Source organism: Geotrypetes seraphini, chromosome 16, assembly GCF_902459505.1.
Source record: "Geotrypetes seraphini chromosome 16, aGeoSer1.1, whole genome shotgun sequence".
NCBI classification, from domain to species: Eukaryota; Metazoa; Chordata; class Amphibia; order Gymnophiona; family Dermophiidae; genus Geotrypetes; species Geotrypetes seraphini.
In genome coordinates this window covers 50,876,084-50,892,575 of record NC_047099.1, presented here as the reverse complement: position 1 = coordinate 50,892,575, position 16,492 = coordinate 50,876,084, and the positions used below count along the sequence as shown (strand labels likewise).

General features: G+C 45.4%; 1 protein-coding gene across 1 annotated transcript in view; it reads left to right on the top strand.

Annotated features, from left to right (window-relative positions):
- Positions 1-4,424: 4,424 nt before the first annotated feature.
- Positions 4,425-16,492, top strand: part of PKN1 (protein kinase N1) — a 132,311-nt gene continuing 120,243 nt past the window's right edge. The window contains exon 1 of the mRNA XM_033924057.1: positions 4,425-4,647. Within this exon, the coding sequence (XP_033779948.1) occupies positions 4,627-4,647 (21 nt within the window). The 5' untranslated portion in view covers positions 4,425-4,626. The remainder of the gene's footprint in view (positions 4,648-16,492) is intronic.

Here is a 16,492-nt window from a genome sequence, read left to right as displayed (position 1 = left end):
AGTTCTTCTTCACCTAGAGAGTGGTGGAAAACTGGAACGCTCTTCCGGAGTCTGTCATAGGGGCAAACACCCTCCAGGGATTCAAGACAAAGTTGTTCGGGTTCCTGTTGAACTAAAACGTAAGCAGGTAGGGCTGGTCTCAGGGCACTAGTCTTTGACCTGGGGGCCACCTCGGGAGCGGAATGCTGTGCACGATGGACCACTGGTCTGACCCAGCAGCGGCAATTCTTATGTTCATGTCCCAGCATGCAATGGGGCAAATACAGCCCAGGATCCATCTTGTGTTGCGGATCGGGAAAGGAGGGGTCAAGTTCCCCTACGACTCTTCCTCTACATGTAGCCTTAGCTCCCGTCCCCCATCTTTCTCCCTTCTTCTCCTCACCCCAGTCTTCCCCCTCCATCCCTATTCCCCGCTTCCCATTTCCCTGAGCTGCTCACGTGCCCTCCGCCGCGCTTCTCCTGTATCTTCTGCGCTAACCGGAACTGCCGGTTTCCCTCTTTGCCGCGTCCCCGCCCCATGCACACGGCTTTCTCTGCTCCCGTTGGCTAGCCTGCCTGCCTATCAGTGCCCCCCTCCTGTTTTCTGATTGGCTATGAGCTCTCTGTCATCACGCCTAGATTCTGCTAGGAAGAATGCCATCTCTCTTAAGATTTAAAAAGCTTTCTTAGCAAGAAATTTGTACAAGGATTTCCAATGGATTTCATAAGTGCAAAGTACTCCTACTACTATCCATTCAGTCATGTCATGTCCGACCCTTGGATACTGTCTAGGCCAGTCCTCACCATGCTTCCCTGCTTTCCATGGCTTCTTTCAATTGCTTGATGTTCATTCCCATGTCATTACATTGCATTAGTGATTTTTTATTCCGCCATTACTTTGCGGTTCAAGGCGGATTACAGAAGAGGATTCCTGGACATGTCCAGAGGTGTTACAGAGTAGAGCGGGTTGCTTCATACGGTGTTAGTTAGTCTTCATGGATTTCTTGAATAGCAGGGTTTTTATTTCTTTTCTGAAAGTTTGGTATCCAGCCAACAGGCCTTTGGTCTCCCCCGTAACCTTTGACCACTGACCATCTTTTTCTAGTGAATTTGCCCTCATTACATGTCCACAATAGGTCAGTTTCTGTCTGGTAATCTTGCCTTCCTGGGACAACTCTGGATTTATATAATCAAGAGCATTTATGTTGGTGATCCTAGCTGTCCATGTGCAAAGTATAAAAAAAAAAAAAGAAAGAAAAATTAATAGTATAGAGTGGTTAAATAAAGTATCAGAAGTATATGCAATGGAAAATTGAGCATGTAACCTGAGAGGGAAAACAAATCAAAGTCAGCATCTGTGGGCTTCTTAGAAAGCAATTCTTACTTCTAAATGAATTTTTGGAGTGTTAAAGAGATTCAAGTTTTGGGGAGGTGGATTTGCTCTCTTTAGCGTCACTAAGGGCTCCTTTTACTAAGGTGTGCTAGCGTTTTTAGCGCACGCTATCCCCGCGTCACGCAGCTGGAAGTAACGCCAGCTCAATGCTGGCGTGGAGCGCGCTATTCCATGTGTTAATACCCTAACGCAGCTTCGTAAAAGGAGACCTAATGGTTTTTCTCTTTGACATTGGAAAGAAGCTGTATGTTGGTTCAGGGAAAGTTGATTTTGCACAAAAGATACTGTTTTAAAAAACTGTAATATATAGAACTAAAGTAAACAAACCAACCCAAAGGAAATAATATCTTTTTTGATTGGACTATATGCATTTTATGATGAGCTTTCAAAGAGAAGCCTTCATCTGCAGATCCGAAATGCGCATATGTTGACCAATATCAGTATATAGAAAAATCTATATGGGTTTTTAAAAAATTGTTCGGAGCTTATACACTTCTCCTTCCGTATTCGCTGTTTCGATTATTCACAGTTTTTAGCTTGCTGGCTCCTCCCCCCCAAATTACGTCAGCTTGCATAGAGAAATCACCGATTCCAAGCGTTTATAGAGAAAATCGCCAATTCCCGGCACTTTCTTCACCGTGTTTTGCCTCTCCTTCAGGAACAGGCCAGGTCTCCCACCGTGTTATTCACGGTTTCACCCTATTCACGATGGTTTTTAATAGAAAACCGCGAATAACATATGGAAAAGTTATTTGCGGTTCTGTTAATCCCCTATCCCAGCGAATAGGGAGGGAGAAGTGTAGTTTCCACCAGTTTTGCTACGCCTGCTCCTGGTTTTTCTCTTTCCTCGGGAGTCTGATACTGTACTTCTAAGGCAGGGGGGTCAAAGTCCCTCCTTGAGTCCAGTTTTTAGGATTTCCCCAATGAATATGCATGAGATCTAGTAGCATCCAATGAAAGCAGTGCATGCAAATGATCTCATACATATTCATTGGGGAAATCCTGAAAACCATTGCGGCCCTCGAGGAGGGACTTTGACACCCCTGCCATGGACAAAGGTGGGGTAAAGCACTCACCCCTTTTGCAAATCCTTGCACTTGCTCTGGGAGGAAATGCTGTATTAAATACTGTTGAGCTCACAGAGGTGGGTGTGTGAAAGGCTTTTGTTTCAGCTGTCACTGGTTGGGTACAGGACAAGCCCAGATCATCAAAAGGCCTGAGGAGGTGTTGCTTCCTCTTGTGCAGGGGCTGCAATCCAGTTGGGTTTTCAGGATTTCCCCAAGGAATATGCATGAGCTCTATTAGCATCTAATGAAAGCAGTGCATGCAAATAGATCTCATGCATATTCCTTGCACTGGATTGTGGCCCTCCAGGAGGGGCTTTGAGACCTCTGCTTTAGTCTATGGCAAGGGTGTCAAAGTCCTTCCTCAAGGGCCGTAATCCAGTTAGGTTTTCAGGATTTCTCCAATGAATATGCATGAGATCTATTAGCATCCAATGAAAGCAGTGCATGCAAATGATCTCATGCATATTCATTGGGGAAATCCTGAAAACCTGACTGGATTGCGGCCCTCGAGGAGGGACTTTGACACCCCTGGTCTATGGGAAGGATGTCAAAGTCCTTCCTCAAGGGCCGTAATCCAGTCGGGTTTTCAGGATTTTCCCAATGAATATGCATGAGCTCTATTAGCATCCAATGAAAGCAGTGCATGCAAATGATCTCATGCATATTCATTGGGGAAATCCTGAAAACCTGACTGGATTGCGGCCCTCGAGGAGGGACTTTGACACCCCTGGTCTATGGGAAGGATGTCAAAGTCCTTCCTCAAGGGCCGTAATCCAGTCGGGTTTTCAGGATTTTCCCAATGAATCTGCATGAGCTCTATTAGCATCCAATGAAAGCAGTGCATGCAAATGATCTCATGCATATTCATTGGGGAAATCCTGAAAACCTGACTGGATTGCGGCCCTCGAGGAGGGACTTTGACACCCCTGGTCTATGGGAAGGATGTCAAAGTCCTTCCTCAAGGGCCGTAATCCAGTCGGGTTTTCAGGATTTTCCCAATGAATCTGCATGAGCTCTATTAGCATCCAATGAAAGCAGTGCATGCAAATGATCTCATGCATATTCATTGGGGAAATCCTGAAAACCTGACTGGATTGCGGCCCTCGAGGAGGGACTTTGACACCCCTGGTCTATGGGAAGGATGTCAAAGTCCTTCCTCAAGGGCCGTAATCCAGTCGGGTTTTCAGGATTTTCCCAATGAATCTGCATGAGCTCTATTAGCATCCAATGAAAGCAGTGCATGCAAATGATCTCATGCATATTCATTGGGGAAATCCTGAAAACCTGACTGGATTGCGGCCCTCGAGGAGGGACTTTGACACCCCTGGTCTATGGGAAGGATGTCAAAGTCCTTCCTCAAGGGCCGTAATCCAGTCGGGTTTTCAGGATTTTCCCAATGAATATGCATGAGCTCTATTAGCATCCAATGAAAGCAGTGCATGCAAATTCCTTGGACCGGATTGTGGCCCTCCAGGAGGGACTTTGACACCCCCGTTTGATTTGCTCTCCTCGGTTTCTTTGCATTTTGCACCGTGCACGGCCGTGGCTGATTTCCCCGTTTCCCCCTCCGCGTCCTCGCAGTTGTTCTTTCAGCTCTGTTCGAATCCGCTGCAGCATCTGGGACCTGTGTGCGCGCGCGCGCTCGGCCTGTGACTGAAGGAGGCGTGGCTCGAGCCGGACGGTGGGCGGGGCGACGTGGGCGGAGCGGGGTTGGCGAGAAGGGAGGGAGGAGGCGTGTCCTTTGCAGCTGCAACTGGGATTCGGCGAGGAGGACAGAGGCGGAGCCTTGGGCTGAGCGCGATGGCTTTTGAACAGCGTAGAGAGGGCGTGGTCCGAGGCGAGGGGGCGGGGCCGTGGCGGCGCGCGGAGGAGGAGTCTGTCGAATTGCAAAGGCAGTTGGAGGTCGAGCTCGAGGGGAGTGAACAGAGGAAGGAGGCGGGGCCAAGGGGGAAGAGGGCGGGGCTAGGCGGGCGCGCGGCCGCTCTGGCTCTGGATGGGTAGGGGGCGGGGCCGGGGGCGCGCGCTCCGCCCCTCAGCGCGAGCCCCGGAGGCCGGGATCGGGGCAGAGGGAGGCGCGGTGTCTGGGCTCCGGCGGCCGATCTCAGTCCGGGGCTCCCGGGGTCCGTCCGATGGGGAGCCGGCGGCGGTGACCGAGATCGAGGCGCTTTCTCTGCGCAGCCGGCAGCGATGGCCAACGATTCGGTGCAGGTAAGGGAAGGACTTCGTCTCGTCGCCGGAGGTAGGACGAGGCATCGGGGCACCCAGAGCACGGAGATACCCCCCTAATAATCATCATATACCCCCAGGGGTATCTAAGCAACATATCCACCCGGGGGAGTGAGATCTTACACACCCTCCCTGGGTAGCTAATAAATATATCTACCTGGGGGAGTGAGGTTAAATAAATCCTCCTAATAAACATATTCACCCGGGAGTGAGATCTTATACACCTCCTAATAAACATAGTCACCCGGAGGAGTGAGATCTTATACACCCTCCCGGGGTATCTAATAAATATATCTTCCCAGGGGAGTGAGATCTTATACACCTCCTAATAAACATAGTCACCCGGAGGAGTGAGATCTTATACACCCTCCCGGGGTATCTAATAAATATATCTTCCCAGGGGAGTGAGATCTTATACACCTCCTAATAAACATAGTCACCCGGAGGAGTGAGATCTTATACACCCTCCCGGGGTATCTAATAAATATATCTTCCCAGGGGAGTGAGATCTTATACACCTCCTAATAAACATAGTCACCCGGAGGAGTGAGATCTTATACACCCTCCCGGGGTATCTAATAAATATATCCACCTGGAGGAGTAAGGTTAAATACACCCTCCTAATAAACATATTCACCCGGGAGTGAGATCTTATACACCTCCTAATAAACATATTCACCCGGAGGAGTGAGATCTTATACACCCTCCCGGGGTATCTAATAAATATATCCACCCAGGGGAGTAAGGTTATATATACTCTCCTAATAAACATATCCACCCGGAGGAGTGAGATCTTATATACCCTCCCGGGTATCTAATAAATATATCCACCCAGGGGAGTGAGGTTATATACACCCTCCTAATAAACATATCCATCCCGGGGAGTAAGATCTTACACACCCTCCCAGGGTATCTAATAAATATATCTTTCCAGGGGAGTGAGATCTTATACATCCTCTGTGGGTATCTAAGAAATATATCTACCCAGGGGAGTGAGGTTATATACACCCTCCTAATAAACATATCCACCCGGAGGAGTAAGATCTTATACACCTTCCTGGGGTATCTAATAAGTATATCCACCCAGGGAATGAGATCATATACACCCTTAATAAGGTATCTGTAATAATCATATCCAAACATATCCACCATGGAATGAGATCATATACACCCTCCCAAAGTATCTAATAAATATATCCACCCAGGGAGTGAGATTATATACACCCTCAACAGGGTACTTTTAATAAACATATCTTCCCTGCAGAGTGAGATTATGTACACACACCCCTCGTCGGGGTAACTGTAATAAATATATCCACCCGGGGAGTGAGATTATAACCACCCTCAGTGGGGATATCTGTAATAAGAATATAGCCATTCAGGGAAGTGACTTTATAAACACTCTCAAAGGAGTATCTGTCATAAGCATAGCCATATGGGGAGTGTAATTATATACATCCTTTTAATAAAGATATTCACCGGGGGAGTTAGGTTATATATATCCTCCCTGTTCCCAGGGCATCTGTAATAAACATATTCACCCGGGGTAGTGAAATGATATACACCATCCCCCAGGTATCTGTAATAAATATATCCACCCAGGAAATGACAATATATACACACTCAACAGGGTATCTATAATAAACATCTACCTGGGGGCGTGAGATGATGTCCCTGGGCATCTGTAATAAATGTACCACCCGGGGGGATCCAGGTTATATACACTTTCCCTTTGTTGGGTCATTTATAATAAATAGCTCCCTGTGAGGATATAAGTTATATATACACTTTCTTCCCGGGTATCTGTAATAAATATATCTATCTGAGGGGTGAGATCGTATACACCCTCCCCCTCCCCAAGGCCTCTGTAATAAATATATCCTCTTTGGAGTATCTGTAATACTGGGGCACCAAGGTTATTTACACCCTCCCCCTCCTTAGGATATCTGTAATTAATTAATAAATAGATCCTCATACACGTACACGTAGCTGCCAGCCGGGGGCTCTGAGAAATAAAATAAATACAGAAATGGCAGAATTGTAATTGTATGTGTTGTGTGTGTGCATGTATGTATGTTTATTTATGCCAAGTGATTTACAATTCAAATTTAACAAGGAACTCAATTGTACCGGAGGACAGTCAAAGGAGAACATGCACACACCTGTGTATGATACTGAGGCGCTTGATAATAGGGTCTCACGTCCTTCATGTACAAAAAATGATCGCACTTATATTCAGACTCAGTCACACATATTTCCATGTCCTTCACGTCTCCACCCTATATACACATACTGCCAAGACGGCTGCTTCCATAGTATCCGCATTCCCTTTTCTTTTTCTGCCCCCCCCCCACCTCCTGCTATATTAGGAACCCACATCCCCCTTTCTTTGCACACCCTCCATCCTTTTATGGCTGGCCTTCACCAGATCAGCCTGTGTTCCACAGAGACTTTGCTTTTATTCAGGGGTCCTTGTGAAGATCATGTGACATTCAAGAGGTGATAAGGATGAAGGGTATTCTTCAAGGACTGTGAACCCTCTATAACCCACGTAACCTCCATGGCCTTAGCATACAGGAGAACTCTTGGCCTCTGTTCACACATAGAGAGGTGGAAATGGCTCCTTATGCCCAGTTGCTTCTCTGTTGGTCAGAGTGATGCTAGGGTCATGGATGGTTGTGTCAAATTGATGCCTTCCATGTCTTGGGGTTGAGAACACTTTGAAGTCATGTCATTGTACACGTCCAATGCAGAACTTGCTTCACAGTTAAGAGAGTCTGAGGTACCCAGTGGGAGAAGAAACTGTTGTCCCCTCTTTGATTGTGATCTGCCATAAGGCACCTAGGCTGTCCTGTTATTTAAAATGGACTCAGTTTAGCCGGTTGCTGGTGTCTATGGATGTCAAAAGACTTATAAGACTAGAACGCATGCCAGCTGGTAAAAGTTGCCTCTTGGGGTGCCTGTGCCACTACTTCAACTTCATGGCAAAAAGGTTAGAGGTTGAGTCTTGGGCTTCTGATCTTGGGAGACTTCCTGGAAACCAGGGACTTGGCGTGTTTCACCTTCAGAATGTGGTGGCAGGCTACCCTATCCCTGCTTTATCTAGGTGTCTAACTGTGATATTTCACTGATCACTTGTGGAGGCTAACTTTGGGGATACAATGGGATACAGCCAGGTTGACCAACCCACCCCACCCCGGAATGGACATATTTTTTCACTTTCACATTCCTGGAGGGTAAATCACTTCAGTACATTTCTGCCTAAATCCACTAGGACTGGGGGGAAATACCTGATTCCACATGCTTTCCTGTATCTCATGCTCTGCAGTATTTTGGTAAATATTTGTATTGGAAATGTCCTAGCAGAGAGTGTTAAGCTCTGTTTCTTTCCTCTCCCCATCCACAGTTGCTCCCTTCCTGGTGTTGAGGAACAGGTGAGGTAGTGTCTCCCATTTAGAAATCAGTCGGCCTCTTCCAACCCTTCTTCCTCTTTGGAAGCGTCGTACCTAATTTTATGGTACATTGACATCTCTGAAGTCACTGGATAGTGCTGTAATGTTGTTGGTGGATGAATGTATTAGTGTCCGTTGAGATTAACCAAAGGTAGACATCTTGTAAAAGTTGTACATTCTCACTCAGCCTAGTTTTGGAATAGCTTGCTTGTTTAAGAACTGGGGAAAGCAGTTGGCCAGCGTTTATGGGCTGGAAAAGAGAGACCAAGCACGTTAGTTGGATCTCACAAAGGATTGCTGCATTTTGGCATCTCCTGGGGTGGGGTGGGTTTAAAGAAGTTCTGGAGAAATTCAGTAGACCATCAGAAGGATTCATATCTGCTCTTTCTGGTTCACAAGAAGAGCTTTCCGCAGGCCTTGTGAGAAAAGGAGGCCGGGGAAGAAAAGCACAAGTGTTCACAGGAGATGCTGGTGTTGGGCGGTGTTGGGCTTCACAATGGGTAGCAATCAAACTTCCGGTGTACCAGGTCCATCTTTGTAACGACTGAGATTGCTGCATTGCCATGTGCTACAAGTAATACCTGTTGGTTATGGTTTAGCAAACTTCATTTTCTACTTGTTCTGTTTGTCCTCTTTTCCTGGCTGTTCCCTGTCTTTTTTCCCTCCTTCCTTCCTCGCTTCCCTCTCTTCCATCTTCCTTCCCTCCCCTTCCATCGGCTGGGCCATCTTGTCTCCTAGTTGGGAGGGTGGTGGAGCAGCTCCCGGTGCAGCTGATGGCAAGACAAAGCTGTGGAATCACTGGCTTTGGGTGCTGTGGATCGTTTAAGGTAGAGACACTTTCTAATCTTTTTCCTACATGGGTTACTAGTCCTTAGAAATCGCTCAAATTGCACACTGCCAATTCAGGAATGGAGGGCAATAATTGATCCTTGGGGAAAACTGGCTCTCCCTACAAAGGCGATGCTGGACTTGACGTGGTGGTGAACCTTGCAGGCTGAGGAAATCTGCTGGTTGACATTGTAGAAAAGCGCAGCGCAGAAATAGAAAGGTGAGTTGGTAGGGCAAACTTTCTAGACATTGTCCGCTGTCTAATTGTGTTCGTATGTCTGGTTAGTGCATGTGGGATGGATGTCTGAATGTAGAGAACCTCATTCAATGCTAAATACGCATCAGCATGATCTCACCTGAGAGTAGCTGCCTATTTTGACATTGGAGCAGCTTCGTAAATATAATCCCTGGAATTGCTGTCCACTTTGCTAAATCATAGAGGAACCGCACGTTTTCTTGTATGTCCGTGTTTGATTGAAGGATGTTGACCAACTTGCTCGAGATCTCCTCTAGCTCGGACTGCAGGTCTCCCCAGACTCTGCTTGAGAAGAGCGATTGAAAAATTGAGTAGCCTCATTTCTTTCTCCCTTCTGATCTGAGAAGTGTATTCTAGAAGGTTTTCGATAAAAGGTCGTCTCGTGACTAAATGATAATGAGATATAACATCTATGTACTGTTGTGATGTTGACATCCTGGGATTTGAAATAAATAACAATAGTCGCCACAACTCGATTTGGAGCAGGTTGTACAGAGGTTCTCTTGAACCCTGCAGTGTGTTTTTCCCAGGTACTTGTGACCTGGATTGGCCACCATGAAGACGCGATACTGGGCTAGATGGACCATTGGTCTGACCAAGTAAGGCTAGTCTTCTGTTCTTATGAGCCAAATTGACATGGCATTTATACAGTTAAATGCTGGTTAGCTACACCTCTTCAGTTTGTATTCTTGATCTGTTCAGCGGGTGCTGCATTTCAAATATTTTCGCTCATGAGATGGTGGGAGCCAAAGGTTCAGGAATGGCCTTTTTGTGCCCAGGAACTGCTTCTGAGGCCGCTGCAAGAGTGGTTGGCCTTCCAAGCTCTCCCCCATCCCATCCTGTACTGAAGTATTACATTTGAGAAGGATCTCCGACCTTGTACAGTAACTGACCTCTGATTATAGCTTCCACTTGGATCTGAGGCTTACTGTGGTCGCCTTGAATATGAAGGAGGCTGTTGTTGATACCCCCGTGAAGCTGCCACTTGCTAAACACAGACAAGAGTTTACACTGCAGCCACAATCAGTGTAGTGGAAAGAGTAGAAATAGCATTCCAAAGCTTTGGCCATTTGTGGGCCTACAGATATGCTTATTATACTGAAGATCAGCCCTTTACAGACCACATGAACTTGATGGCCCCCCAGGTCCAAGTGTTCTCTCAGCCACAGTGCAGGTGTTTAAGCCCCAAATACATTCATGCTCCAGGGCCTGAAGGATCAAAGGCCCTTTCTTGCTTCCTATCTCCACCTTCTGGTATTTGAAACTGCATTTGGAAGCTAGATTAGCACAGTGTAGTCATCGGGCAGGTGTTTTGTGTTGATAAGGCCTGGTGTGGTGATTCAGGCGCTTCAGATTACAACTTGAATTAACACCAAAGACTAATTAGGATGATAAATAGGAGTTTCACTGAAATGAAACCTCACGTGTCGCCAGCATATTTGGCATCCTCTCACGCCTCAGATGAGCTCTACCTGTGGTTTTTGCCTTCACTGTCTCGTAGGTGAAAGAACTTTACTCCACCCTGCGTAACTTTATTTAAAGTATAGCCGTAGGTCAACGGATCAGTCAGCCCTGGAGAATTCAAATCTCATTAAGAAAATGATGTTGTAACAGGATGGCTGCCTTCCGGTACATGATAAATCCATCATGGGTATGCTTACCTAGCAATACACAGTTCTGTGCTGGGGTTTGGGAAGCTGAGGTTAGTTTTATTTGCGTATGAAGTAAGCATTACAAAAATCCCAGCTGTACGATCCAGCGATCAGAATCACAGTGGACAGGTGCACGTTGCTTGTAATAATAATAATAATAACTTTATTTTTGTATATCGCATTACCATGGAAGTTCTATGCGGTTAACAGATGAAGAGACTGTACATTACAGCGAAGTTACACATTTTTTCAGGTCGATTACTATTGCAGAGAAGTTGCATTTGTTGTAAGTTACATATATATAGCGGAGTTCATACAGTAGTGTTACATACAGCGGTAATATATACTGCGGAGTTCGATAAAGCCGAGCAGAGGCATTGAGTAAGGGAGGTAACGAAGAAGGGGTGATTAGTTGGATAGGGTGATCCATTTTGTTAAGCCATTTGGTGGCTGACAGGATTGGAGGAGTCGAGAGTCTGAGGTAAGTCAAGGTCCGAGGAGGAGTCTAGGAAGAGGGGGGGGGGGAGAAGTTAGAGGAATTTATCAAAAAGGTAGGTTTTGATTGCCTTCCTGAACATTTGGTAGGGGGGGGAATTGGAGATGAGTGCTGTGAGGCACTCTTGGCTATACCAGCACTAACCCGACGGTAAATTCACACTGTACAAATTCCAAAATAGTGTAGCATGCTTCATATTATTGTGGAGAGCTTGCACGGCAAAGTGGAACCTCCCAGGGCCGGGTTTAAGAGCAGATGGCAGATCCCTGAGAGCAGGCGGAGGGGGGGGGGGGTGAGGTGTTGGTGATCCCAGTGATCAACGAGAAGACAATTGTTCTCAATCCAGCCCTTTGGGCCTATTTACCAGTGAAGTTTTCAGGATAGCCGTAATGAATATTCATGAGACTTGCATCCAATGGAAGGCGTGCAAGGAAATCTATCTCATGCATATTCATTCTAGATATCCTGAAAAACCACAGTGGTGCTCCTTTGATGCTCCATACATGTACGTGGCCCTAAGGCAGTAATTCTCAGCCGAGTCTTAAAGACATATCCACCCAGCCAGGACTTCAGGATATCCCCAATGAATATGCATGAGACGGAGGCAGTACCTTCGAATGAATCTCGTGTTCATGTTCATTGTGAGTACCTTTAAAATCAGACTGGTTTGGTGAGTTCCGAGGGATGGGTTGAGAACCCCTGCCCTAAAGCGAGTTGGAGCAAGCTCTTCTTTGGCACCTTCAAAACTGGCACCTAGCCAGCTACCGATGCCTAAATCCGGTCCTGGAACCTCCATGATGTTCCTTTACAATCTTCAAAGATTACTGAGACTATGGTGAATGAATGTGGATTGAGATGCTTTGGTGCCAATTGGGGTGGAGCAAGTGATATCGGCAGGCGGGTTTGATAAATTAACACTTTGATAGAATTAGAGCAGGTTGGTCCTAGACGTGTGTCCAAGAGAAATGATAAAATGATTGCCAAAATTATTTAGACTTTGTTAATGAGTAGTACTTGGGAAATGGTACCCTCTACATTGCAGTAACACCAATTTTAAAATGGCTTTCTTTAGATACTGTGGTCTCTGCCACCTACAGCTAGTGATCTTTCTCGGTAAAAATCTGAGAGATGAACAGCAGACCCGTTGACAAGTGGTTTAGAGCTGTACTAGGCGACTTTCAAACAGAATTCAGTTAGTTTTTCACGATTAAAAGTGTAGCGACAGAGGGAAGAGATACTTTAGGTCCGTCTTGTGCGTATGATTTGGCACCCTGTTTAATATTTCTGGGCAGATGTAGGGTGGGAGGAAGGGCAATAAAATACTGCAGTGGATTTTTGAGGTTTTGGGCTGATAGATCTTTTACCATGAATATGAAATGAGTATAAGCAGGATTTGAGGAGGGGGGGGGGGTATTCAGTGGATAGTTAAGCTTTGGAACTCATTGTTGGTAAAAACAGTTAATGTAGCTGGGTTTAAAAAAGGATTTGGACAAATTCCTGGAGGAAGAGTTCATAATCTATTGAGGTAGACATGGAGAAAGCATCTGCTTATCCCTTAGGGTAAGCTGCATCGAATCTTGCTACTTTTGGGGATCTTGCTTGGTACTTGGGACTTGGGTTGGCCACTTGAAACAGGTTACTGGGCTTGATGGACTTTTGGTCTGACCCAGTATGGCAACTCTTATGTTCTTAAGATATTACAGTGGTAACGGCCTGGGCAAGAACTTCATTTTAGAAGGTCCGAACAGAACATGAGTAGTTCATTTGGGGTTTGTTTGTTTTTTAATAGCTTGCTGGCGGAAGTTGAGTATTATGAAGAGTTGATGCGCCTCGAATGTGAATAAGTAAGAAGGCCATCTTTTTTTCACATTTATTATTTAATCATCTATATGGGAGATTCATAAATACATATCTCTTGAGACTCCCCTAATCTCAATGGAGTGGACCTCACCATCAGTAGGAATCCTTGTGACATCTGCTCAAAATGTACCAACTTCATCTCCCTACCCACCGACACGATTATCTTACAACTTGGGATCTCTCCTTGTTTGTCAGAAAATGTTCTAAAATTAGGGGTCCCGGTGCCTTCTGTTTATCAAAGCTAATCTCTGGAATGAGGACACAGAATATTGAACCTCGTAGAGTTGATTGCACGGTAGTGTTCGAAATCTGAACATGATTAATTCGTATAGATCTTCTCGGATCTCCCCTAGTGCCCGATCACAAGTTGAGCATTTAATTCAAGGATCTCAAAGTCCCTCCTTGAGGGCCGCAATCCAGTCGGGTTTTCAGGATTTTCCCCATTGAATATTCATTGAAAGCAGTGCATGCGCATAGATCTCATGCATATTCATTGGGGAAATCCTGAAAACCCGACTGGATTGCGGCCCTCAAGGAGGGACTTTGAGATCCCGGATTTAGGGAGCAGTGAAGTGATGACTTAGAAACGTTCCTGGTTCTGCTTTAAACTGTGTGACTTGGAGTAAACCCCATTGCTTGCCCCTCCCCATTTGCTGAGATATCCATCATGTAGAGTAGATGCCAAAATTGGAAAGCTCTTGTTTCCACCCGAGTTGTTTTCTTACATTTTTGTGACTGATTAAATTGCGAAGGTTGTCGCATTGCTCTTTCGACTGTTGTCTGTAAATCCAAACATTAGTTATGACTAATATAAAAGTAGCTTGTGCTTTAATTAACTCTCAGACCATGATTTAATGAAGTTGGAAGCCAAGGAATGTAGTATGTAGCAGACAAAAAGAATTTCTTGTTTTGACAATCTGATTTGGTCTAACAAGGGGTCCAGAAGTTTTACTGAACTGATTATAAAAGGACTAAAATCCTCAACATGTTTGAATGACAAGATCCCTAAGAAAATATTTTATTTCCCGTTTAAATCCCAACTCCAGAGCTATTCATCTGGTTATTCCAGAAGCCAACAAATTCTGTAAAGCTGCCTAGATGGACTCTGGAAGACGATGTCATTTTTTTTTTTTGGCGGGGGAAGAGGAAACAGATAGATGTTGAGGGCGATTTGTCCTCTGTTATGAAACATATGTTCAAGGTGACTGAGCATTTGTTAATGCTTAAAACTATGGACTTCTATTGTGGCATAAGAAATGGTGGCAGATAAAGACCAAAATGGCCCTTCCAGTCTGCCCAGTTTATTTATTTATTTAAAATATATATATATATATCCCGCATATCCACAAATCTGTGTGGGTTATATGAAAATATTCACTATATACAAACTAACACAATAAAAATATTACATACCCAATTTTTCGCCAACAACCGCCTACATCTTATGCTGAAACTCAGCTACCCTGGATAGATTTCTTTATTCAGTTTTCTATTCTATTCTCCCAGGGGAGCTCAGAATGGTTTACATGAATTTATTCAGGTACTCAAGCATTTTTCCTTATCTGTCTTGGTGGGCTCATAATCTATCTAATGTACCTGGGGCAATGGGGGGGATTAAGTAACTTCCCTAGGGTCACAAGGGGCAGCGTGGGGTTGAACCCACAACCTCAGGGTACTGAGGCTGTAGTTTTAACCACTAGAAATCAAAATGTAATAAAAGGGAGCCAAGTCTAGGACAATCAGGCCATTATGACATCACTGATGAGGTTGGTTCTTATTGGTGGAATGAGGCATTATGACATCACAATCTCAGCTCCGGTTACCAGAGGCTAAAATGTTTCATACTATTTATTCAATACCGTTCTCCTAGGGGCAACGGGGGGATTAAGTGACTTGCCCAGGGTCACAAGGGGCAGCGTGGGTTTGAACCCACAACCTCAGGGTAAACGTGTATGGAAGTTCCTAAGCATAATCCTGCATCACCTCTTTCCTTTTACCCAGCCCTCCATATCTGTCCCAAGCATGTCCTTTTCAAGCTTTGCCATCCTCATTTGGCTTTGAGAAAAGAAGCCGTACGAAAGTCAGACCCGCAGATGCCTTTCAGTGTGAGTGGAAGAGAGCTGAGATCCAGGGCAGCCTGGTTTCAATCCCTCTGCTTCTCTTTGCGATGATGTCAGGCCACTTAACTGTCTTTGCCTAAGTGCGCGGATTTGATATCTCACTTTTCTGTGGTCGCTCCAAGGTGGTTTACGTACGTTTCTCTGTCTATAGTTATGTTAGCCAGGTTTCTTATTCCGCCTTTACCTGTTCAGTTCAAGGTCGGATTACATTACGAGAGGTTGGTTCAGCTACCCAGGAAGTTACAATGGACAGATTGACATGGATATTCAGTAGGGTTGCTACCGTGTTTCTCCGAGAATAAGACCAAGTTTCCAAGTTTATTAGTTTTTTAATATCCCGACCATCAAATGAATATCTGGCCGGTTTATAAAATATAATAGAAGTAAATAATAATTTAAATATAATGAAGTGAACGAAAATGACATTAACTAGACTAACTGGAAAGTGAGGATAAGAGGGGAAGGAAGGGAGAAGTTACATAAATTAATTAAGATAGGAAAGGATGGGGGAAGGATTGAACAAGTGGGGTATGTGAGCATTGTTGGAGTGATTACTTACTTACATTAAAAAGGCGAAGTAAAAAAGAGAGAAAGGGATCTAGGGACGGTCATAAGCGTCTTGGAACAAGAAGGTCTTTAAGCCAGTCTTGAAGTTGATTAGATTTTGTTCGTCCCGAAGGTATTGTGGAAGAGAGTTCCATAGTGTAGGAGCGGTTACTGCAAAGTTAGTTTTTCGGGTGTAGTAGAAATCTTTGAGAGAAGGAATGAAAAGGAGTTTTTGGTCAGTAGATCTTAGTGTGACTTATATTATTTTGGGGCCCCCAAAATGCACCAGGTCTTATTTTCGGTGGCCCTCTGGTCAAAGACCAGCGCCCTAACTGAGACTGGCCCTTCCTGCGTGCGTTCCGGTTCAGCAGGAACTTGTCTAACTTCGTCTTGAATCCCCTGCCACTCAGCCGAACCCCCACCCACCCTTTCATCTCTCCTTCCCCACGCCGATCGTGAGACTGGCATAGCATTACCTACTTCCAAAAGGCAGCTCCGCGGCAGCAATCTAAATGGGGTGCTTCGGGCCTTTTCACGTCGGGGCGGTCCTCTGCCGCATCACTGATGACGTCATCAGCCTCGCGGTCGGCGTGGGAAGGGAGAGATGGAAGGGTCTG